This window comes from Lontra canadensis, unplaced genomic scaffold (genome assembly GCF_010015895.1).
Source record: "Lontra canadensis isolate GAN:19392208 unplaced genomic scaffold, GSC_riverotter_1.0 scaffold125, whole genome shotgun sequence".
NCBI lineage: Eukaryota > Metazoa > Chordata > Mammalia > Carnivora > Mustelidae > Lontra > Lontra canadensis.
In genome coordinates this window covers 1,357,244-1,383,215 of record NW_022631119.1, presented here as the reverse complement: position 1 = coordinate 1,383,215, position 25,972 = coordinate 1,357,244, and the positions used below count along the sequence as shown (strand labels likewise).

Below are 25,972 nucleotides of genomic sequence, written 5' to 3'. Positions count from 1 at the left end.
ACCAAACTGTGAGAAGTTCTGGCAACATTCTCCCATTCACAGCAAATTAATTTGGAATCCCGGAGGAGCTGAAGAACAAATTGGAGTTGTTCAAAATATGTATTACTTGCAAAGAAGTTATCCAGGCCAATTTCAACAAACTACTTTTCAGCAAATTCTATAATTCAGAAAATGAGAAAACTTTGTTGATTTGAAAGGATTTTCCATTTTTCAACATTTCTCAATGGCGAGCCTCTGGGACCTCCCAGAAATAATCCCTCCAATCTAGCTTTAGCTTCCACGTGTCACTTCTGCTTCATGCAGCACAATGGCTAACACCCACTGGCACTCAATAAGCCTTTGCCACATGGACTGTAAATACTCTGACGAAGAACAATTCCTCCAACCAAACTGCTGATGTCACCACCTACTCCTCCCTATTTTTGAGTCTTTCTGCCTTAATCATCCTTTCTCTCCTGCACATTCAAATGCTCTTCTCTTGACCTGTAAAAGCACTCAAGTGACACTTACAAAACGAAGTGCTTCCTCACTTGGCTCCCAGTTTCACCCCGTCTTCATGACAGACTGCGCTTTATTGAGTATTTGCTCCACGAGGGGCACAGAATGCATAAAACCTGTTTACCTATGTAGTGCCTGGTACAGACTAAGTAAATTCCATTTTACTTATTTATTTATTTATTTGACAGAGAGGTCACAAGTAGGCAGAGAGGCAGGCAGAGAGAGGGTGGAAATGAGCAGGGAGCCCGATGCGGGGCTCGATCCCAGGACCCTGAGACCAGGACCCAAGCCGACGGCAGAGACTTAACCCACTGAGCCACCCAGGCGCCCCAGTAGATTCCATTTTAAATTCTAGTTATTGGGCGCCTGGGTGGCTCAGTTGGTTTGGCAACTGTCTTTGGCTTGGGTCATGATCCTGGAGTTCCGGGATCGAGTCCCACATCAGGCTCCCTGCTCGGCAGGGAGTCTGCTTCTCCCACTGACCTTTCTCCTCTCATGCTCTCTCTCTCTCTCAAATAAATGAATAAAATCTAAAATAAATAAATAAATTCTAATTATCATTAAATTTATGTGACTTTTCTAGATAATCTAATTACCTCTTTTTCTTTGTTGGGTTTTTATGATTTCTTTTGTTGTTTATAAGGAAAATGGTTAGAAAGGATCCTCCCAGGGTGCCCGGATGGTTCAGTTAGTTAAACAACTGCCTTCAGCTCCCGTGACGATCCTGGAGTCCTGGGATTGAGTCCCAATCGGGCTCTCTGCTCAGCAGTGAGTCTCCTTTTCCTGCAGACCTCTCTCCTCTCATGCTCTCTCTCAAATATATAAATAAAATCTTGGAAAAAAAAAAAAAAAAAAAAAGAAAGAAAGAAAGGATCCTCCCTTCTTGACCCTGAAACCCAGAAACTACAGACAGTTTCTAATTCTCTTACAGATTTCTTCCTTTCTTTTTTTAAGTAAACTCTAATGCCCTATGTGGGGCTCAAACTCACAACCCAGAAATTGAGAGCTGCATGCTCTACTGACTGAGCCACCGGGATGCCCCTACAGATTTCTTATTTTAACTTCTTAATCTACCTGGAATACCTTTAGAGAATGATAGTTCTTACCCAGACTTCCATCCTTAAGCCCTTTCACACACTGTCCACTCACTACAAACTCCTCAGACCCAACATGTTTGAAAGAGGAATAGTTACCGTGCATTCATTCTATCCTGGTCAATTAGCATCATCTCTAATTCATACTCCTGGGGACAGTCCTGTATCACCGCAACAACGCTATTTTTCATCACCTGGCCCGTGAGCTCTGACTCCCAACCTCAACTACGTCATCTGCTAATGCCTCAGTAAACATCACTCACTATTTTCATTTTTTTCTTCCTAAAGAGCTCCCTGCTTCCTCTTTCACATGCTTAACTCCCCCTCTGCAGACTATGCCAGAAGGTAATATATTACTTCCCTGGTTATAAGCCCTGGTAAGAGCAGGGCTCTGGAGGAAGAGGATGACAAACACACACCGCATGTATGCCACAGAAATCCCTCTCTTGCTGTGCCAGCATTGGCAACCCTGCGGAATACCACTTTCCAGTGAAACAAGTAACTGGCCATGCCAAAAGCCTTTTATGTCTATAAAGGCTGCTGATTCTGCCTAAGGACACATACTGCCTTCTCTGCCCAGAGGACCTTTCCATCTTTAAGAACCGCCCATAAGTCCTCTCTCCTGTGATCCTTCTCTCTTCACAAGGCTGTAACTCCTACTTTACACACACTGTTCCTATCGTTATTTCTCAGGTTGTAGTAAATCCACTTGTTGATCACCTCTCCTTTCCTTCCAGGCTGTCAAGTACTGCAAAACAGGGACCGCTGCCTTATTCACTCTTGAATTATAAATACCTAAGACTAGACCTATAACACAGAACCCTGAACAAATGCTCACACCCTCAGCAGCACATGTATTTTGCAGAAAAGGCCCAGAGATTTAAGCCACAGAGATTCTTTTTTTTTAAACAATTTTTTTTAAAGATTTTATTTATTTATTTGACAGAGAGAGATCACAAGCAGGCAGAGAAGCAGGCAAAGAGAGAGAGGAGGAAGCAGGCTCCCCACTGAGCAGAGAGCCTGATGCGGGGCTCGATCCCAGGACCCTGGGATCATGACCTGAGCTGAAGGCAGAGGCTCTAACACACTGAGCCACCCAGGCGCCCCTAAGCCACAGAGATTCTTGACCAGTTTCCATTTTTAAAGTCCTAGCATTTGAAAGAGCTGGCCAGAACCACAGAACGAAGGAGAGAATGTATAGTCATGGATAAACTTTGTGTGTTATGAAGATAGCTGACTAAAATGGGGCTTAAATACTCAACTAGATTCTTTAAATAGACTATCACCTATCCAAAACATAGCCTCGAATTACTCATGACTTAGTAGCGTGAACATTTTCTTGACAAAAAACAAAAGTCAAGAATCCCGACACTAGGTTTTAATGTAAAGGCTTGACATTTGGGGTGCCTGGGTGGCTCAGATGGTTGGACGTCTGCCTTCGGCTCAGGTCATGATCCCGGGGTTCGGGGACAAGCCCCGCATTGGGCTCCCTGCTCAGCAGAGAGCCTGCTTCACCCTCTCCCTCTGCTGCTACCCTTGCTTGTGCTCTCCCGCTCTCTTCTGTCAAATAAATAAATAAAATCTTAAAAAAAAAAAAAAAGTCAAGCTTTTTTTTTTTTTTTTTTTTTTAAGATTTTATTTATTCATTTGACAGACAGAGATCACAAGTAGACAGAGAGGCAGGCAGAGAGAGAGGAGGAATAAGGCTCCCTGCTGAGCAGAGAGCCCAATGCGGGGCTCGATCCCAGGACCCTGGGATCATAACCTGAGCCGAAGGCAGAGGCTTTAACCCACTGAGCCACCCAGCTGCCCCAGAGCTTGACATTTGATTAACCCCATCAGGATCTGGCAAAGTGTCCTAAATAAGTGAAATGGCCAATGAAAAAAATGTGTGAATAAATACATCAAGTATTTGGTGAAAAGAGTGCCTCCAGATTTTAAAAGTAATGGTACGCTGACAAAATTAGGGATGTGGCAAAATCAACTAAAACGGAAGCCCAAAGAGATGAGCTGCCAAAGTGACCAAAGAGGTATGGGAACATATAAGTCTAACCAGACTGACTAGTGCAGTCTGAAGGGAACATAACCATAACCAATTCTAAGAAAGCTTAAAAAGAATCAGAAGCAGGGCGTCTGGGTGGCTCAGTCGTTAAGCGTCTGCCTTCAGTTCAGGTCATGATCCCAAGATCCTGGATTCGAGCCCCACGTCAGGCTCCCTGCTTGGCAGGAAGACTGCTTCTCCCTCTCCCACTCCCTGTTTGTGTTCCCTTTCTCGCCGTGTCTCTCTCTGTCAAATAAATAAATAAAATCTTAAAAAAAAAAAAAAAAAGAATCAAATGCATTGTACTTTGTACAACAAATACATTAACAAAAAGGATGACATGCTTGAACTTCTTAAAAAAGATTCATTTCATTTATTTTAGAGAGAGAGACAGAGTACAAGTGGGAGGGGCAGAGGCAAAGGGAGAGAAAATCCCAGCAGACTCTGTGCTGAGCACACAGGCTGATACCGAGCTCAAACCCACAAACCCGCGATCATGACCCGAGCCCAGACCAATGGTTGGATGGTTAACCAACTGTACCACCCAAGTGCCCTGACCTGCTTGAACTTTTGAAAAGGAAAGCCTAGAAAGCCAAAAGTGGGTGCTGATTTTTTCAGCACTACTTTCTGCTCTACAGCAGGCTATCAAGGCTTCTTTCTCTACTCTTGGATGAAACACTTCATAGCCTTAAATTACCCTTCCTACCCTAACAGTCAGGGCAATCTTCTCATTACTACTTTAACTCCCAGGATCCATGATACAGGCAAGGTGGTTCCTTGTTAGTGGAGAAGAGCATCAGGGTCACTGTAAACCTAACTATGCACTGTGTTCTCAAGAAACAGCCCCTGAGATACCCTGACAACATGGGAGCCCCAAACCTGGAACTGTGGTGATCCCAGCAAGGCAGTGCCACTTGGGGAGCACACTTTCATGACCAAATATTGCCCCTTCAGCTGTGATACTGAATAACATGTACGGTAAATGGACAAACTAATGTTATGTCTTCATGGATACAGTTTCCACCCAAACCAGGAGAGTGAATAAACACGATGCATGATACCTTCTGTCTCTCCTTCTTCTGAAGATATTAGGATTGTTCCTTTCCCATCTTCAATTTGGACATCTGGTGCTACCATAGCAAATTTTTCTTTCACTATCTATAAGAAAAAAAGATTCAAAATATTAATATATATAGCTAAAGACCATAAAAAAAAAACCAGACATTTTTCCATAAAGGCTCTTACTTTCCCTTCCATTGGAAAGGGGCAAAGTTGTTCTTTAAGAAATGTCAGGGTATGCAGGAAAGCACTGGAAATTCACCAAATTACTCCATACCCATGTTGCCCACCATCCACCCCCACGTATAACCACTGATGAAGTTCAGATAAAACTTCCTCCAAACAGGAGACTGACAACTCTTGATTGGCTCTTAGTACTTTGTCCTTCCCTACAGATTAGACTGAGCTAGACACTTGGCATATTTCGTCTTAGTCTCTACGCCAATCCTGTATTTGCAGATGTTTTGTAGATGGAAAACTTCTCATAAAACTGATTCTCGGATAGTTTTTCTCTTCCCAAGTTCCATCTCTTTAAATTCCAAGATGGATCAGGAGTGATAGTAATCTGTCAAATACTATCTGCTCTTAAAAATAAGAGGAATTCTTTAAAAGTCTCATTATCCCACAAATAGTGGGCTTGCCTTTAAGCTCAAGAATGACTATGTATCAACTATAATTATTTCCTAAGAAAGCAGGGGGGCAATCACCCTCTGCTGGCCAGTATACCAAATCCTGCTGCTTCTCCATCGAAACATAAGTTCAAATCAATCTGCCCTATGCAATCAGTTCTGGGAGAAAAGCTTTTTCTCCCTCTTAAGCAGTCTGGGCCACAAGAATCTATCTCCCCATGTCATATAAATATGAAACATGACGATGGGGGATTAACAGAGAGCAATCTGAAGTGATGCCAAAAGTGAGAAGTGGAACCCATGTGGGCCATTTACAGAGAAACTAATCTAAACTAATTTAGAAGGAACCTAAGGACCAGATCACATCCTAAACTTCCATTTCCTTCACTCCAGAGATCTATTACTGGTGAATCCAGATCCACATATGCAGCATGTTGTAAGAGGCCAACTTAACACACTAGAATGAGGACCATCACCAGACCGTTTAAGGATACTGCCTGTCAGGAAACACAAATTGCACACTATCTGGGGACAAAGTGTCTCTCGCTCGCCAACACACTGTATCACGTCTGTACCACCCGTGGTACACATTCCATCCAAATTCATCTATTCCTTTCTGGGATGTGAGGCACACACTCTGTAACCACAGACCAAAAAACCAGTAGGAACCCAGACAGTAAAGCAACCTAGAATATCAGAGCAACGCACTTTAGTAGTCAGAATCTTTCAGAATCATTACGTGGCTTTTAGTTTGTTAACACACTAACACTATCAAGCAGAAGGGAACCTAGGTTTCCTGTTTTTAGGAAAGGAAAACAGACAAACCTTGTGGAAGAGAACCAGCCCCTACACTTACCTTATCCTGTAATGTGAGAACAGTCACTTTGTGGACGTTCAGCCGAACAGTCACCTCTGGCTTGCTGGCACATACGTAACAATTAGGGTTAGGACGATCCAGTGCACAAGGCACAAGAAGCTTCTTTCTTGGGTTTGGTTGTTTATTCAAAAAAATCTTTGGAGGAGAAAAAATACACGCAGAATCCACAAATCTGAGTTATATACCATACAACCTAACGTCTACCATCTTCTTTACTGTACAGCTAATAAAAAAATAACTTAAAGGGGCGCCTGGGTGGCTCAGTGGGTTAAGCCACTGCCTTCGGCTGAGGTCATGATCTCAGGGTCCTGGGATCGAGCCCCGCATCGGGCTCTCTGCTCAGCAGGGAGCCTGCTTCCTCCTCTCTCTCTGCCTGCTTGTGATCTCTCTGTGTCAAATAAATGAATAAAATCTTTAAAAAAAATAATAACTTAAATATTCCCTTTTAGATTGGAAAAAATGGAAGAAAAATCATGGCCTAAAAAAAAAGATTTTATTTATTTGACAGAGAGAGAGAGATCACAAGTAGGCAGAGAGGCAGGCAGGAGTGGGGTGGGGGGGGGAGCAGGCTCCCTGCTGAGCAGAGCGCCTGATGCGGGGACTCAATCCCAGGACCCTGAGACCATGACCTGAGCCGAAGGCAGAGGCTTTAACCCACTGAGCCACTCAGGCGCCCCAAATCATGGCCTTTTTAGTAAGAGCCTGATCTTTCAACTTTCTTTTCTAATTGGCTGCCATGTGAAAGGCTGTGCTTACTGAAAAGAAATCTTGTACTAACAATTAAACTATTCTGCAAACTACTTTAGCAAAAGTAAGGGCCTAGCTGTATTCATCCTTGGTAGCACACTAAATCAATTTTTGGGTGTCTTCCTAGTGGTTGTTCTTATCAATATGAAGCCAACTTCTCAAAAGCAATACACTTACTTCTCCAATTAAGGATAATGCTTTCACAGATGTACGGAATCAACATGCTGCCTTTCTTTTCAAGTTGTCTATGATTACGACATAAACGTTTATTAATTATGAGAAAAAATAATGTACTTCAGGCAGTATTAGCACCTATTTACCATTTCCCTGGTACCTACACAAAAACTAAAAGCCAATGCAAATTTTTTAAAACAGCATTGAAAAAGAAAAAAATAAGAAAAGAAATTTTTAAAAAGGAACCAGCCTCATATTACTACAAAGTTTGGCAAACACTAGCAAGATTAATACAAAAAAATGTCAGAGGAATGCTGGAAGCAAATACACAAATTCTCATTTCTTGATGACCTTGTTAAGTGTGGTCCTGCTAAGATGACTTAATTCTAAAGAGGAACCCTATGGAGTCCCCAATTTTAATGAAGTAAATCCTGTGCGAGGCAGTAAGTGCTGGGGGGAGGGCTCCTGTACCAGTACTGCTAGTAGTTAGTCACTGCTATCAGAGCCAGAGGCAGGGTTCAATGGGAGAACAGATTTGACCTGAGGCTTCACTGGGAAGGTAACTGTGCTAAGGGAAATCAACAGGAAAATAAACAAAACATTAACATACAGGCTAAATTGTTACTCCATCCTAACATCCACTACGTAAGTGGGAACCAAAAAAACCAGGCATAAACGTCACTAACCCAAGAGAAGGACAAAGCTCAGTAAGCAAAGAAACAAGAAGGATGCTATAGGAAACAGACATTTTAATAAATTCGACAAACAATACTGTTTGTGAGCTCAAAGGGATGCATCCAGTAGCCACAGGACAACTCAGGCTACTATAAATTAGAAATCAAAAAGAAGTTAAAAAAAAAAAAAAAAAATGACAGCCAGGGGCACCTGGATGGCTCAGTGGGTTAAAGCCTCTGCCTTTGGCTCAGGTCATGATCTCAGGGTCCTAGGATCGAGCCCCATACTGGGCTCTCTGCTCAGCAGGGAGCCTGCTTCCTACTCTCTCTCTGCCTGCCTCTCTCCCTACTTGTGATCTCTGTCAAATAAATAAAATCTTTAAAAAAAAAAATGACAGCCAAAAAAAAATTTAAATAGCAAACCAAATGAAGATGACAGACTGGCAATGATTCTATAGTCCTTCACCCCAAAATTTCATGAAAACAAAAGGTTTTTGTTGTTTAAAGTAGGCTCCAAGCCCACCATCAAGCCCAATGTGGGGCTTGAACTCACAACGCTGAGATCAAGACCTGAGCTGAGCCATCCACAGATGCCCCAACAATGTAAGGTATTTTCAGAGTTTATCAATAATGGCACTAAAAAGTAGGAGTACTACCATTGCAGAGGAGGTAGTTACTGGTCATTTCAACATTGTAGTACAAAGAAGAACCTAAACAAGAGCAAAAGTACTGGCTACAATTTTTCTAAGAAAGTTTTTTGAGGGATGCCTGGTGGCTCAGTTGGTTGGGCGGCTGCCTTTAGCTCAGGTCATGATCCCAGCGTCCTGGGATCGAGTCCCATATCAGGCTCCTTGCTCGGCAGGGAGCCTGCTTCTCCCTCTGTCTCTGCCTGCCTCTCTGTCTGCTCGTGATCTCTCTCTCTGACAAATAAATAAATAAAATCTTTAAAAAAAAAAAAAAGGAAAAAAAAAGAAAGATTTTTTAATCACTAAGCTGGCAAGAATTCAGTAAAACTGCAAATGTTAGAAGCAAACTAGCTTGACAAAACTAGCTTGACTAGCTCAGACAAAAATGAGAGAAATGTTTTCCTTTTTGCTATAATTTTCAGGAAGCTTACTTACACATAAACTCACAAGATAACTGGAACAATGGTTTTCCCACTGCTTTAATCAATTTTATTGTTTTAACTTTTTTTTTTTTTAAAGATTTTATTTATTTATTTGACAGAGAGAGATCACAAGCAGGCAGAGAGGCAGGCAGAGAGAGAGGAGGAAGCAGGCTCCCTGCCGAGCAGAGAGCCCGATGCGGGGCTCGATCCCAGGACTCTCGAGATCATGACCTGAGCCGAAGGCAGTGGCTTAACCCACTGAGTCACCCAGGCGCCCCTACTGTTTTAACTTTTAAATGATGTTTGTTTTTTAAAGATTTTATTTGACAGAGAGAGAGAGAGAGAGAGAGAGAGCGAGCGAGCACTTGAGTGCTTAAGCAGGAAGTAATGGCAGAGGAAGAGGGAGAAGCAGGCTCCTCGCTGAGCAAGGAGCCCGTCCCATGGGGCTTGATCCCAGGACTCTAGGATCATGACCTGAGGTGAAGGCAGAGGCTTAACCAACGGAGGAGCCACTCAGGTTCCCCTTAAATGATCTGTTTAATGTGCTTTTTATAAGTTACTTTCCCCCCCCTGAAGTACAGACTACTATTTTAAAAAAATATTTATTCATTTGAGAGAGAATGAGACAGAGAGTATAAGTGCGGGGGGGAGGGGTGGGCAGCTGGGGTGCAGAGGCAGAGGGAGAAGCAGGCTCCCTGCTTAGCAGGGAGCAGATGTGGGACTCGATCCCAGGATCCTGGGATCATGACCTGAGCTGAAGACAGATGCTCAACACACTAAGCCACCCAGGTACCCTAGACTACTATTAAAAAGAAGCTGGACAAGGGACCCTGGCTGGCTCAGTTGGCAGAACATGTGACTCTTGTCACGGTCAAGAATTTAAGGCCCACACTGAGCACAGAACTTACTTAAATAGTAATAATAGTTTTTAAAAAATTTGCATAAAAAATGCGAATAGAATACTCACTGTTCTACACTGGTCTATTTTTCCTGATAAAATCTTCAATCCTTCCAGTACTATTAACCCAGCAATCACTGCATTAGTGGTAGCGATAGCAGGAATAATGTTGCCTGCCATTGCTGAAAAACAAAGATGAATATGTTTACTTGTTAAAAAAGAGTAACTTAGAATTTTAGGTAGTACAACGAAAGTATATGATGACTCACATTTTATATCAAATCTGCTCTTCATATTCATACTGAAAATATGCATCCTGAGGTTCGCAGCAGAGGTGACAAAGTCCATTGCAGATGGGTCATCCTGCCAACAATTTAAGCAATTTAAAAAGTCTTCCCACAAATTTACTAATTTAGTTAGTATCACCTTCAGAACAGTACTTTCACATGTTTTGTAACACTGCAGACAGTAATCAGAACAAGAAACGGCCTTGAGGAAGAAGCCAAGGTCTCATTATCAACTTCCTGGATCCAGGACTGTAGCCTGACAAGAATGCCAAGACCCACCAGGCCTCTAGGAACTCACTCCTGCTTAAACAAACGCAGTGGACACTAAGTGTATAGACCGGAACACCAATTCCATTCACGGACGGTGGCAACCCTCTCCTGGGCCCATCTGTCTGTAATGGAGGTTGTCTGGTAACAGCAAAGAGATAAAGGCTTTTTAGAGAAAAGGGCTTCATTAAAGACTCAAACATCTGGACTACACCTTTGGTCTTCCTTCTCCAAATTCCCCTCAGATACACCACGCTTCTGTACTTGCAGTTTCTTCTCACATGTGGCAATACAACAGAAGTCTTCCCTGACCATTTCTATTCTTCCTGAGATTGTATCTTGGTTGCTTTAGATTTCACCAAGGTTTCCTGCTTCACTAAGAACATACTATTCTAGCCTGTAATTCAAAAGCACCGAAGTACAGAAGAAAAAGCACTGACAGGATGTGAGTTCTCTATATACTTACTGGCTGGGTGGCTAGCCTGAAACAAATGAAATTCCTTAAATTTGTAATTCCTTAACTATTAAGTAGAGAAAACCATATAAATATTTTACAATGTTGTGACGAGGATTAAGTATGAATATTTAACAGTACCTAACAGTGTACATCAGGTACTTCCCTAGGCAACTGGTTCACCATATCCATTAGATGTAGATTTTAATCAGAGGGTAACAACCCCCAGTTTCAGTTTCATTATCTAGCCCCTGTGTATGAATGAAAACGTACCAAATAACTATTATAACAACAATGAAAATATGTATTTATTAAGTAATCTTTATACAACATAAACCCAAAAGGATGTTTACAAGAATCCTCACCCCAAAATATAAACTTACTTACTCTATTCTAGATGTCTAATTCAATCACAGTTTCAAAATTTGCACAAAATTATCATCTTAGCTTAGTAAAACTGACCAAACTCCTCCCCTTACATCTCATGGCAAATCTCTACCATCATAGAAACATATAAACTTTATCACAACTAAATCACTTGTAGACATAGAAAACACTGATTACAATTAAAAATAAGATTAATTCATTAAATTTCAAAATATGACATCTAAACACAAAATACTATTAAATATTATTTTAACTTGTAAGAATAATTACATTTTTTGTATTTAGAGGTCTCAGACCTTTCACTATTTCAATAAAAGGGCAATTTTATTACTTTCAAGGTTAAATCAGGCCCCTGAGCTGTTGTCTCCAAAAGGATTTTATGACTTCTATTAACAAATCTGTATTACACAAGAAAGTTTTTAAGCCAGTGAAACATTTTCTCCAATAAATTCACAGTATTTCTCTAGTCCAATTATATTCTCCAAACATAATTATAAACCACAAATCCACACCCAGCATCTAAAATGAAGTTCTATGATATTACTTGAATTCACATACAGAAAATTCATAGTTCAATGTAGTAATTAGAAGTGAGAACATCCAAGCAAAATCAACCTTATGTCCTCAAACTCTGGTAGAATAAATGATATCCAAAAAATTACTAGTTTCTGGTTATAGTTCAAGAAAAAAAATATGCATGTGATATAGAATTGCCACAAATTTTCAAAACAAACCTTGTCCCATATGAGCTCAGCTCCATCCCCTTTTTCTGCTAAATTAACTCTCAAAGTCTCAATGCTCTTGGAAAAAAGACATGCATAGCTCTTTACATCTAGAACCTGCTGGTCTTTCAGACCTAACTGCGGTTCATTTTGTTGATCTGATGCATTGGTTTCTTCTCCTAAGGGAAAAAAATATTAGAAATTTCACTATTAAACATCATTTCTCTATTTTACTTAAAAACTCAATGCTTGACTAATGAGAAAATAAAAATGAAACAAATTCCATTAAAATAATTATCAGGAAACTACAAATATTTGTGCAAGAAAATTCCTAATAGTGACGAAGGTCATAAAATCATTGGAGAATTCAAAGATAGAATGTCAGTAAGATGATAAGCATTATGCCCAGCACACAGCACTCAGTAAGTGGAAGCTATCAGAACCATACCTAAATTTAGTCCATGAAGTCAAATATTCTTTATTGTAGAGAACTGCTCCAAACTGACACCTGTAATCTCCTGGGACCCTTTAAGTTTCAATGTGCTGACCACACTGAATTGAATATGCTGTGCATGTATTAATTACAATGTAACTTAGATAAGGCACAGACATAATGTGTGGAAGGGGCAATAGGATAAGGATAAGGAAGAAGTTACTACTACAATAGTTTTTCTCACATTTAAAATTGTAAGTATGTCCCTAACTTAAATCTTAAAGAGATAATCACACAAAGGTACAAAGATGTATGTGCATGTATTCTTATCACAACACTATTTGAGGGAAAATATGAAACAAAGGATAACCAGGAAGGGACTCATTAAATAATACTGACTGGAAAGAGCAAGTAAGACTATATAAATGTGTAAGAGTCCACGGATGTCAAGTGAATAAATAACTGCCCTTTGTTCCTGTGCACAGAGCTGACGATTAAGACATTCCCTAAATGTTAACAGTGGCTATTTCTCTAGGTGACAAGATTTCTAGCAACTTCCTTCTCTGTATGTTTATGAAATTCTTACCATGAAATTCAGGGTTATTTAAAGATTTTAGGTGAGAGAATTTCCAATTTAGGTATCCAAAAGACTAAAATGTATTTAAATTTATTTATTTATTTAAGCAATCTCTACAAAGACAGTGGGCCTTGAACTCACGACCGTGAGGTCAATAGCCATATGCTCCTCTAACAAATCCAGCCAGGCACCCCATAAAATGTTTTCTTTACCTTGACTTTGTACTTCAGCCCAGTCCAATGGAACTGGAGGTTTCCTTTTCCGCCACAGTTTGTCCATTGTCAACAGATACCGGATATCATCTTTAAAAAGCTTAAAAAAGTAAAAACAAAAAAATAAAAAATAAATAAAAGATAAAACCCCACAAATCCTACAGTCCCCATGCTGATAAAACATAAAATTTCACTGCTGATTTACTATATTACACCATAAAATCTTCTGATTTAAAGACATGTCCTGTACCAGTAGACTGACAATCTCCAAAAGAATAACCCACAAAACGTAAACCTTTTATTAAAAGAAATTTTACATAGAACGTCTGTATCTGAAACAGTGAAAGCAGAAATGCTGAGAAAAACGGAGTAAAGGAAACCTGAATAGTGCTCATGGTCCCTGCCCTCCTAAGTCACCACCCCAAAGCATACCTAAAGTTCCAAAGATCAATCTGAACTAAAATCATGCCAATCAAGAAGGTAAATAAACATACCAGTTCCACAAGAATTGAGTAAAATCAGAGCCTAGAGATACTAGTTAGCAATATCGTCAAGTTCATAGGTATAGCAATAAAGCATAAACATTTTATTTTATTTATTTATCTGAGAGAGCAGGAGAGAGAGAGCACGAGCAGGGAGGAGGGGCAGAGGGAAAAGCAGGCTTCCCATTGAGCTGGGAGCCCGACACGGGACATGATTCCAGGACTCTGGGATCATGAAGGCAGATGCTTAACTGACTGAGCCATCCAGGCACCACAAGCATACACATGTTAAAAGTACTGCTCTCAAAACCAGGATTTAACCACCTGTAACATCTTTGAAATGTGGTCTGCCCCCTCAAAAAGCCCAAAACCAAAACAATTTCTTTTTCAAAAGTGTTATGGGGTGCCTGGGCGGCTCAGTCAGTTAAATGTCCAACTCTTGATTTCAGTTCAGGTCATGATCTCAGGGTCATGAGATCGAGCCCTAAGTCAAGCTCTGTCCCAGAGTGGAGCCTGCTCAAGATAAAAACATGTTATAAGCATTATTATATGTAGCTGAGAAAATCAAGTACACTATCCTATTATAGAATTTCAGATGATTTTAGTATATTTACTTCTTCCTCAGCTGTATTTTCTGTCAGTTTATTTAGTCAATACGCTTATTTTATGTATAAGCTATGAACCTAAATTTGGCTTAATAAAAAAACTCAGGACCATTTCTTTTTTAAAAAGATTTTATTTATTTTAAAAAGAGAGTGAGAGTGAGCACGAGCAGGGGAGGGGCAGAAGGAGAGAGAAAATCTCAAGCAGATACCCCAATGAGCCCAGGGCAGGGCTCAATACCACGATCCAGAGATCATGACCTGAGCTGTAATCAAGATTCAGCTGCTTAACTGACTGAGCCACCCAGGTGTCCCCAAAATTCCAACTATTTCTATCAAAATATATTCAATTCAATCAATATTTATGAAGCATCCTTAAATATTTGGAAAACCAGTCAAATATACAAATAGAATATACGTTTAGTGTGTATATCACATAGCTTTGAGTACTAACAGGAATTTTGTTCTGAGGAATAAGGAAAGAGTTCAAAGAGATGGTAACATCTGAAATGGGTTGCATAGGTAAAGAAATGACTTCAGTATGATTTGGGCAACAAATTTTACAAAGGATCTTAAGCGCTTGGCTAAAAAGCCTCCCAGGCAATGGAGAATTAGCATGGTTTTTGATGCAGAAGCTCCATGCCCTTTATCCAATGATTAAATACTGGGAATCCCTCAGAATTCTGTACTAAACAAACCATCTTCATGCTCTTTTCTCTTAAGCCTACAAATCCATCTAAACTTTCTCTGCTTGCCGTTAGGATTCTGTCCTTACTCTAATATTCTACAGGAATCTCAAACTGATTCTATTGCCTTATTCCATCCTCTAATCCCTACACAACACACCTGCTTCCTCTTACCTACCTCAGAGAATGGCACCTTATTAATTTCCTGCCCAGCAGGAAACCAGGTATCATTCCTGTTCCTCACCATAAACATCCTAAGTCTTTCTTTCTTTCTCTTTTTTTAAGAGATTTTATTTATTTATTTGACAGAGATCACAAACAGGCAGAGAGGCAGGCAGAGAGAGAGAGAAGGAAGCAGGCTCCCTGCCAAGCAGAAAGCCTGATGCGGGACTCGATCCCAGGACCCGGAGATCATGACCTGAGCTGAAGGCAGAGGCTTAATCCACTGAGCCACCCAGGCGCCCAGTCTTTCTTTTTAAAAAAGATTTTATTTGCTTATTTCAGAAAGAGAAAGAGAGAGTGAGCGAGCACACATGAGCATGGAGGGGCAGGGGAGATCAGATCTTAAACAGACTCCCCACTGAGCATGGAGCCAAACGTGGGGCTCAATCTCACAACCCTGAGATAATGACCTGAGCCAAAATCAAGAGTTGGACACTTGGGGCTCCCGGGTGGCTTAGGTGGTTAAGCAGCTGCCTTTGGCCCAGGTCGTGATCCCAGGGTCCTGGGATCGAGCCCTGCATCGTGCTGCTTTGCTTAACAGGAGCCTGCTTCTCTCTCTCTCCCCCTCCCTTTGCCTGCACCTACCCCTGCCTGTTCTGTCAAATAAATAAAATAAAATCTTAAAAAAAAGGGAAGGGGGGGAATGCCTGGGTAGCTCAGTTGGTTAAGTGTCTGCCTCTAGCTCAGGTCATGATCCCAGCATCCTGGGATCAAGTCTACATAGGGCTCCCTACTCAATGGGGAGCCTGCCTCTCCCTCTGACTGCTGCTTCCCCTGCTTGTGCTCTCTCTCACAAATAATTTTTTATTTCTTAAAAAAAAAAAAAAAAAAAAAAAAAGAGAGAGAATTGGACACTTAATCAACTGAGCTACCCAGTGCCTTAAACAAATCTACTTTTTCCTCCACCCTCCACTGGGAATGCAGATAGGTTGTATTTCAGATTATTCTAGCATTGTACAACTTCAGAAGGCACCATCCCATATTGATTACAACAGGAGTTATCAGGTCCTAGAATGGTGCACAGCATACCCTCTATATTTGATCCTACAGACCACCTTTTAATGGATTCCCATTGCCTTGGTATAGCATCCTTGTCATGACCTAAAAAGTCTTGCCTGATGTGGCCTCAGGTTGTGTTTCTAGTCCTCTTCCCACTCTTCCCTTAGATGGGAATTATTTCAGTTTTCTGACCAGAGACCTTCTTTGTATATGTAGCATTCTTATCCCCACCCCAATTCTTTAAAGTCTTCAGTTGAAATGTCACTTCCTCTGGAACACCTCTTTTGAACCCTCATACTAGATCCAATAACAATGTCTAAAAACAATGTTAAGTCTACTTAGTATTAAAAAGGGTTCCAATACATCTGATCTTAGCTATAACACTCTGAATTCGATATTACATGTTCCATGTTTGACTTTTCCTCTAAACTACGAGTCTACTACAAAGAGCTGGGACCCTATTTTCTATCTTATTCACTACTGTATCTCCTGTCAGAGTGGTGACCAGCACATAGCAGATGCTTAGTTATCTACTGAACAGACTGGAGATGTGCTTCAGATAATGCCGGCATTCAAATGTTGCTCAGACTAGAATGGGAAGAGGAATATGGACACAAGTTTGGAAAATACTTTCACTATCTGTAACATTTTAAGCATAACCAAAATCTGTTTTCTAAGGAAAAGACTGTAACAAGGAAATAAATGCAACAGGTTTTAAGAGTCAACCTGCGACATCTCTTTCACTAAGGAAAGGAGAGGAAACATAAACTGGAGGGAGTAGTAGGCAATTTGGTTAGGACATTGGGACCTATGCATGTTGGAAAGCAGACAGGAGCCACGAAAAAAATCAAGAGAGCAGAGAGAAAATACTGTTTGAAAACTAAGGTACAAAAAAATTAAATTGGTAAAATACGGTGATAAAGAAAAAAAGTTAAAAGCAGCAAGAAAAAATGAAGATAGTAGCTTACAAAGGAAACCCCTTAAGGCCAGCAGGAGATTTTTCAGGAGAAACTTTTCAAGCCAGAAGGCAATTACATGATATATTCCAAGAGCTGAATGGGAGAAACCTGTGGCCAAGAATACTTTATCCAGCAAAGCTATTATTCAGAATAGGAGATTAAAAACTTTCCCAAATGAAAAAAAAGTTCATGACCATTTAGCCAGCAAGAAATATTATAGGTGGGGCGCCTGGGTGGCTCAGTGGGTTAAGCCGCTGCCTTCAGCTCAGGTCATGATCTCAGGGTCCTGGGATCGAGTCCCGCATCGGGCTCCCTGCTCAGCGGGGAGCCTGCTTCCCTCTCTCTCTCTCTCTGCCTGCCTCCTCTGCCTACTTGTGATCTCTCTCTGTCAAATAAATAAATAAAATCTTAAAAAAAAAAAAAAAAGAAATATTATAGGTAACTCCATGAGTGGAAAGGAGAGACCAAAAGTGGCAGTATGAAAGTAGTAAACACAAAAGCAGAAAGAATGAATATTTCTGTAAAAAGTCAGTCAAGGAACTCACAAAATAAAAGGATGTAAAGCATGACAACAGGTTATATTGTTGGAGGTGTGGAGGCATCAAGAATGGGTTCAAACGTTAACAACCATCAACTTAATACAGACTGTTATATGGAGAAGAGGTTATAATACAAACTTAATGGCAAGCACATACCAAAACCACTAGTAAATATCCAAAGAATAATGAGAAAGAAATCCAAATGTATTACTAAAGAAAATCAGCAAGCCATGAATGAGAGAAAGACAAAAACGGATCAGAGAAAATCTTCAGGAACCACAAAATTTTTTGTGTTTCTCACAAAAAATGAGAAACACACTTGATGAAATGAGCGGCAGGATGGAAGAAGCAGAGGAATGAATCAGAGACCTAAAAGACAGGGTAATGGAAAGTACTCAAGTTGAAAAGAGAAAAAAGAATTATGCAAAATGGGACAGACTTAGGGAACTTAGTGACTCTACCAAACATAACTAAAATTCGAATTACCAGAAGAAGAGAAAGGGGGAGAGAAAACTGATTTGAAGTAATAGCTGAAAACTTCTCTAATCTGGGGAAGGAAACAAATATTCAGGATCTAGCAGGCACAGAGAACTCCCATCAAAATTAACAAAAGCAGGGCCCCTGGGCGGCTCAGTAGGTCAAGGTCTCTGCCTTCAGTTCAGGTCATGATCCCAGCGTCCTGGGATCAAGCCCTGCATCAGGCTCTTTGCTTGGCGGGGAGCCTGCTTCCCCACTCCCCCTGCCTACTTGTGATCTCTGTCAAAAAAAATAAAAATTAAATTAAAAATAGAATTTTTAAAAAATCAACAAAAGCAGACAAACACCAAAACATACTATAATAAAACTGGCAAAACAGAATGATAAAGAAAAAAATTTTAAAAGGTACAGGGGGTACCTGGCTGGCTCAGTCAGTACAGCATGTGACTCTCAATTTTAGTTTTGAGTTCAAGCCCCACATTCAGCATGGAGCCTACTAAAAAAGACTAAGGTACAAGGGGAAAGAAAAAGTAGAATTGACCTTTACTTAAAAAGATTTCTCTCAAATAGGGGGGAGTCTGCACGAAGTGCAACCTTCTCTTGACGGGTACATTTTGTCGAATGGCTTTACACCTGTTTAATAAATCCTTAAGGTCATCTGCTCAATAAGGATGGTAGGAATGTATAAGGCAGTTCAAGTAAAGCTGAGAAATCTTCCAGTGTCAAATTACGATAAACTAACTAGGGAGTAAGGCCAAAGAAGTTAAAAAGACTTTAAACATAGAAGTGAAGACCTAGCTGGACTATAATTAGAAAGAGCCTATTAAAACAATCTTGTAGATTTCTCTAGAAATATTCAGCAGGCAAGTAAGACATACATACAGAATACATATTAATGAAGATGGAGTCAACCAAGAATGAGAGGATTAGGAATTCAAGAGTAATTCAGTACATATCAAACTCCCAAGAGATCTGAGCAGGAAAGGGATATAAGACGAGAAACAGCAGGAACCAAAGGAAAACCAAGAAGTTCAGTGTAAGTGAGGGAAGGAAAGCCAACCAAGAGTGTATAAGTGGGCCCCTCTATTTTAATTCCTATGAAGATGCTACATTGATTTAGCCTGAGTGCTAGAATTCTAAAACCTAGGGGCGCGTGCACAGCTCAGCTGGTTAATAAGCCACTGCCTTCGGTTGAGGCCATGATCCCAGGGCCCTGGGATCAAGCCCCACATGGGCTCTCTGCTTAAGAGGGAAGTCTGCTTCTCCCCATCCCCCGGCTCATGCTCTCTCTCCTGCTCCCTCTCTTTCAAATCTTTAAAATTCCAAAACCTGCTTACCCTGATGACATCAATCAACTTATTAAGACAGCATTAGGCATAAAAAGCATGTGTTTCATGTACTATTTTAAAACAAACAGAATAATGAATCTATCCATAATTATAAAGAAAGTAAATATAACCTTGGTAAAAAGTTTAACTGGATCATATCCAGTTGATTTAGCCCATTCCTTAGTGGAAATACGTTTAATGTCACCATCTTCATTAGATGCTCTGGCTCTGGCTTCAGCTTCCATTGGCTCCCCTACAAAACAAACACCGTTTCATTCTCAGCTATAATAAATGTAGAACTAAGCTCTCATCTACCTTCGGGCGGCGGGGGGGGGGGGGGGGGGGAGTCATTCGTGGAAGTCACCTGCACAAGACATATTCAGAGTTCAAAAATAAAGAATAATACGCTCACAATCTTTTTCTACCTCAGTTTCTGAAGGCCACGTGTAGAACAGTTCAAAATATGGACCTATAATCAGATCTGGAAACAACTCTCTGCTCTATTTACATCTGTGAAATTTCTGCACCTTGTCCTCACCAGTAAATGGAACCACTCACTTTTTTAAAACATTGTTTTAAAGATGAAATAACCCATCTTAAACACATACTGTCTAACACAAAACAGCAATTATTTTTTTCTCCTCTTATGCTACTAATATTAAGTTAGCAAAATAAAGGCAGTCCTCATTAAATAAGAGAACATATCCCAGTCTACTCACAGGAAGCTTCAGGGTCAGCTCTGTCAGGGGACACTTCTTGATCAGCATCTTCTTCCCCAAACAACTGGCTATAATAAAAGTAATAAATATTTATGTTCAACAAAATATTCTGAATACTTACTTTTCCTACTTCCCCTCAAAACAACTAAATTTAGAATATTCCAAATCCTTAGGAGGAATGAGAAATAAACAATTGGCAGGCTAAATTTCTGTACACCTATATTCACTCCTATCATCTAGGCTCTGCAAATTCTTATGTTAAAATCTTTGATCAAGACATAGGTAAGGGGCGTCTGGGTGGCTCAGTGGGTTAAAGCCTCTGCCTTCAACTAGGGTCGTGATCTCTGGGTCCTGGGATTGAGCCCCACATCAGGCTCTCTGCTTGGCAGGGAGCCTGCTCCCCCCTTTCCCCCCGCCTGCATCTCTGCCTACTTGTGATCTCTGTCAAATAAATAAAATCTTGGGGCGTCTGGGTGGCTCAGTGGATTAAAGCCTCTGCCTTCAGCTCAGGTCATGATCCCAGTGTCCTGGGATCGAGCCCCGCATCAGGCTCTCTGCTCAGCAGGGAGCCTGCTTCCCTTCCTCTCTGTCTACTTGTGATCTCTGTCTGTCAAGTGAATAAATTTAAAAATCTTTAAATAAACAAACAAATAAATAAAATAAATAAAATCTTGAAAAGAAAGAAAAGACATAGGTGAGCAGCTTTTTCATTTTACCTGGACAACATTCTAACGCCAGATGATACTTGTGAAATACACCTGCAGCTAGCTATTAAAAAAACATTATTACACATCTGCTATGTGCTGGATGCTCATCTAGGTTTAAGAATAAGCAGTGAGTTATGGGGCACCTGGGTGGCTCAGTTGGTTAAGTGACTGCCTTCAGCTCAGGTCATGATCCTGGAGTCCTGGGATCGAGTCCCACATTGGGCTCCTGGCTCCACAGAGAGTCTGCTTCTCCCTCTGACCTTCTCCTCGCTCATGCTCTCTCTCACTGTCTCTCTCTCAAATAAATAAATAATATTTAAAAAAAAAAAAAAAAAGAATAAGCAGTGAGTTAAGATGTTCTTTCCATGGTAATGTATCTCTTCACTACTAAAAGGCCTTCAGAAACAATGTATTAAGCAGGAATTCTCTTTTGTTAATCCAGTCATCCTAAAAACTATTTAATAACACTTACAGGAATATAATGTTCCACCTTTCCTCAAGTACTTGACTTATAAGTACTTGTACTTTTCAAAGGAATCCTTTGCAGTTTAAAAAAAAAAAAAAAAAAAGGAAAAGCTATCAATCTCAAAGCTTCTCAAAACTAATATACCCTACAAGAAAATGCACACTTGTTTCCCAGTCACTGTACCAATTTTCACCCCCCACAAAGGCATGTAAGAGCTCCTATCCATTCACTTCCTCTCCAGACTTAACATTTGGCCAAATTACTGAGTATAAAATAGTATCTTGTGATTTTATTATTAACTTTTCATGTTAGTCATGAAGTTAAACATTTCTTCATTTGCTTATTACCTACGTCGGTTTCCCTCTAAATGAAAAAAATGCCTGTTCATATTATTTTGTCAGGCTGTCTATTTTTTTGATGAATATATTCTAAGATCATAATTTATTTTATTTTTTAAAGATTTTATGTATTTATTTGACAAAGAGGGTCACAGCGAGAGAGGGAACAGAAGCAGGGGGAGTGGGAGAGGGAGAAGCAGGCTACCCGCAGAGGAGGGAGCCTGATAAGGGGGCTTGATCCCAGGACTCTGGGATCATGACCTGAACCGAAGGCAGAGGCTTAACGTTATGAGTCACCCAGGCGCCCCTAAGATCATAATTTTTTAGTTGACTTTATGCTGCAAATATTTTATCATAATGTCTTTTGACAAATATTTAATTAATTTGAATGCATCAACCCTTTCTTTTATGATTAGCACTTTGTGTCTTGAGACATTGTTCCCTGAAGATTCTCCCTTTATTAGAAAGATTTTTCTGTTCACATCTAAATACTTAATCCATCTGGACTTAATTTATATATATATATATTTTTTTTTTTTAAGATTTTATTTATTTATTTGACAGAGATCACAAGTAGGCAGAGGCAGGCAGAGAGGGAGAGAGGAGGAAGCAGGCTCCCTGCCAATCAGAGAGCCCGATGCGGGGCTTGATCCCAGGACCCTGAGATCATGACCTGAGCCAAAGGCAGAGGCTTAAACCACCGAGCCACCCAGGCGCCCTATATATTATTTAAAGTAGAGAATGCTTTTTCCACATTGATAATGAATTGTTCTACCTTGCATTTAATCCCTTCTTTCATTTGGGATCTCTTACCCAACCTTGGTCATGAGCTCTGCATTGTCCTAATGGTCTGTTTTCCTATCTCTGTACCAGCAACACATTTTAAGTTCCTTTTAGCTTATTTCAAACCTTGACATCTATCAGAACAAGTCACCTCAACCTACTCCTTTCCAGGAATATATATAAATTTTATTATCAGCTGAACAAGTTCCAGTACAAACCCTGATGATATATATATTTTTTTATTTTATTTTTATTTGACAGAGATCACAAGTAGGCAGAGAGGCAGGCGGGGGGTTGGGGAGGCAGGTGGCGGGAAGCAGGCTCTCTGCTGAGCAGAGAGCCCAATGCGGAGCTTGATCCTAAGACCCTATGATCATGATCTGAGCTGAAGGCAGAGGCTTTAACCCACTGAGCCAACCAAGCCCCCCCACCGTGAGATTTTAATTGGAACTGCATTTGAATCTATAGATCAAACTTGAAGACAAATGACACATACACAATACTAACACTTCCAATCCACAAATACATTCTTTACTCTTTATCCTCCTTTTAATGTTCCAATAGTTACTATAATTTTCCATACTGGGTCTTATAAATCAAGATTTATAAGTACCTGAGAGTATCAGGTACTTCATGTTTTTAGATACTTTATATTTATCTTTAATGTTTAATTATATGACTTTATAGTAAGTTATCTATTTTTATACTTCCTAACTGCCTGAGGCTGCATATAGAAATGTAATCTTTTAGTCGGCCATGCTGCTGAACTGTCATTTCTAATAATCTGTCTATAGGTTCTCTGGAACTTTTTATACAAGTAACTATATTGTACATAAAGAGTGATGTTTCTTTTTTTCTCATCTCTTCTCCTATATTTCCATTTTGTCTGATTGTGTGGGCTCGGAACGTCATTTCAAGCAGCAGCAATAATGGGCATCCTCATGCCAGCTCTGATTTCAAAGGGGATGACTTGTAACTTTTATCATTAAAAATAATGCTTACACTGGTGCACCTGGGTGGCTCAGGCGGTTGGGCATCTGCCTTCAGCTTGGATCGTGATCCTAGGGTCCTGGGATAGAGCCCTGTGTCAGGCTCAGCAGAGGTCTTCTTCTCCCTCTGCCCCTTCCCCTACTTGTGTGCATGCTCTCTCAAATAAACAAAAGAAACTTTCAAAAATAAATAAAGTAATGCTTATATTATATATGGATGGCAAATAGTGGAAGTTTCTGACTGAGTGTGGGACTGTACAGAAAAGCAAGGGGAGAAAGCTAGAATGATTATAATAGATTAGAGCTGGACCAACATGAATAACCAGTATGAATTCATGTTTAGCTTAATATACAGATATGTTTACAAATTTGTGTATATATACAAATTAATATAGATATATTTTTGCTCTGTTGGCTAAGAGGGCCCAAAAGATATGACACCTAGCATGCCAAACATTCAGATCTTGGTTTCTAATGCCATCCTTCAATAAAAGGTATCAGGGTTCCTTGGAGAAAGGTCTGGTTCTACGGCAGGAAATAACATAATGAGCCTGGAACATCTAGTACCAGAAAGCAAGGAACTGCTCCCCAAACACCTCCACCCACGTTGATGGCAGCATGTCTAAAAGCGTAGAGCTAACAGAAAGAGCTCCCAGTGGCCAAAGCTAGAACAATCTAAGCAACAAAATATACTATTGGACTTAACCCGAAGTATAAAATATATTCAAAATGAATGCATGCAGATATAAATGATGAATATGTCAACAGACAGTTGAGAAGAGACCAACCTTCTAAGCAGAAAACTCTAATTATGTAGATACTCAGCCCTCAAGGAAATAGAACACTGCTCCCATTCCTTAGGTATAAGCTGCACAGTGACTTCCCTCCAAAGTGCATGGTACAGTGTAAAAGCGGGAAGATGGGGAGAGTAACTATCCTGAAGAAACCTGACAAGCACTACCTTAGTTAAGTGACCAAGGCCAACACTAACAGTTATAAATCATGTCAGTAACATATTTACTCTTCATATGATGTGACGAAAATGGCAATTTATCAACCTCTGTGATTTCCCTCCCAATAGCTCATAATAACAGCGTTAACACGATAAAAAAATTTCCCTAGTGGGGCATCCTACAAAATACCTGACCAGCACTCCTCAAAATTATCAGGTCATAAAAAAGGAGGAAAGTCTAAGAAACTATCAGAGCCAAAGGAGGCCTAAAGATACACGACAGACAATTAATGGTAACACAGTATCATGGAACAGAAAAGGGATGCGGGGTAAAAACAAAGGACTCTCTGAATAAACTATGGACTTCAGTTAATAAATAAGGTATCAACTGGGGCGCCTGGGTGGCTCAGTGGGCTAAACCTCTGCCCTCAGCTTGGGTCATGATCTCAGCGTCCTGGGATCGAGCCCCGCATTGGGCTCTCTGCTCAGTGGGGAGCCTGCTTCCCCGTCTCTCTCTGCCTGCCTCTCTGCCTACTTGTGATCACTTTGTCCAATAAATAAAATCTTACAAAAAAAAATAGGGTATCAATAGTGGTTCATTAATTACTACATGTTAGTGTCATACTAACAAACAATTTTAAAAGAGGAAACTGGATGGGAACACTGTATTATCATCTCAGTATTTCTGTAAATTTGAAACTGTTAACTCCGTTAAAAAGAAAAAACGTTTGCCAAATAATTTACAAAATGTGGGTTTTTTCCCTAAAGATTTTACTTATTTATTTATTTGACAGAGATCACAAGTAGGCAGAGAGGAAGGCAGAGAGAGAGGAGGAAGCAGGCTCTCCGCTGAAGAGAGCCCAATGCGAGGCTCAATCCCAGGACCCTGAGATCATGACCTGAGCCAAAGGCAAAAGGCTTACTAACCCACTGAACCACCTAGGCACCCCCAAAGTGTATTTTTTTTTTTAAAGATGTTTTATTTATTTGAAAGAGAGAGATTAGAAGTAGGCAGAGAGGCAGGCAGAGGGAGAGGGGGAAGCAGGATCTCCGCTAAGCAGAGCCCCATGGGGGGCGTCGATCCCAGGACCCTGAGACCATGACCTGAGCTGAACACAGGTGCCCTACAAAGTGTATTTTTTATGAAATTTCATTGTTATACCATTGTATATGTACTTTTCTGAGTGCATATACATTATATCTTAATCAAAAAATAAGGAAAACCAATGTTTGTTGCAGTGTTTTAAATATCTTTTATCAGGTTGATAAAATGTTCTTATTTTATTAAGAATTTTTGGGACGCCTTGGTGGCACAGTTAGTTGGGTGTCTGCCTTCGGCTTGGGTCATGATCCCAGGGTCCTGGGATCAAGTCCCACATCCAGCTCCTTGCTCTGTGGGGAGCCTGCTTTTCCCTCCCTTTGTCACTATCCCTGCTTGTGCTCTCTTCTCGCTAGCAATTAAAAAAAAAAGAAGAATTTTTGTCATGAGGGGTGCCTGGGTGGCTCAATTGGTTAAATGTCCGACTCTTGATTTCTGCTCAGGGTCATAATCTCAGAGTCATGAGACTGAGCCGCTCGGGCTCTGA

The 25,972-nt window shown here is 40.4% G+C and overlaps 1 protein-coding gene across 1 annotated transcript in view; it reads right to left on the bottom strand.

The window, feature by feature from the left end:
- Positions 1-25,972, bottom strand: part of UBA2 (ubiquitin like modifier activating enzyme 2) — a 41,972-nt gene that overhangs the window by 5,284 nt on the left and 10,716 nt on the right. Inside the window, exons 7-14 of the mRNA XM_032842180.1 lie at positions 20,152-20,219; positions 19,564-19,685; positions 13,139-13,238; positions 11,929-12,095; positions 10,069-10,162; positions 9,869-9,981; positions 6,178-6,333; positions 4,695-4,791 (exon numbers count right to left, since the gene is read on the bottom strand). Of these exons, the coding sequence (XP_032698071.1) occupies positions 4,695-4,791; positions 6,178-6,333; positions 9,869-9,981; positions 10,069-10,162; positions 11,929-12,095; positions 13,139-13,238; positions 19,564-19,685; positions 20,152-20,219 (917 nt within the window). The remainder of the gene's footprint in view (positions 1-4,694; positions 4,792-6,177; positions 6,334-9,868; positions 9,982-10,068; positions 10,163-11,928; positions 12,096-13,138; positions 13,239-19,563; positions 19,686-20,151; positions 20,220-25,972) is intronic.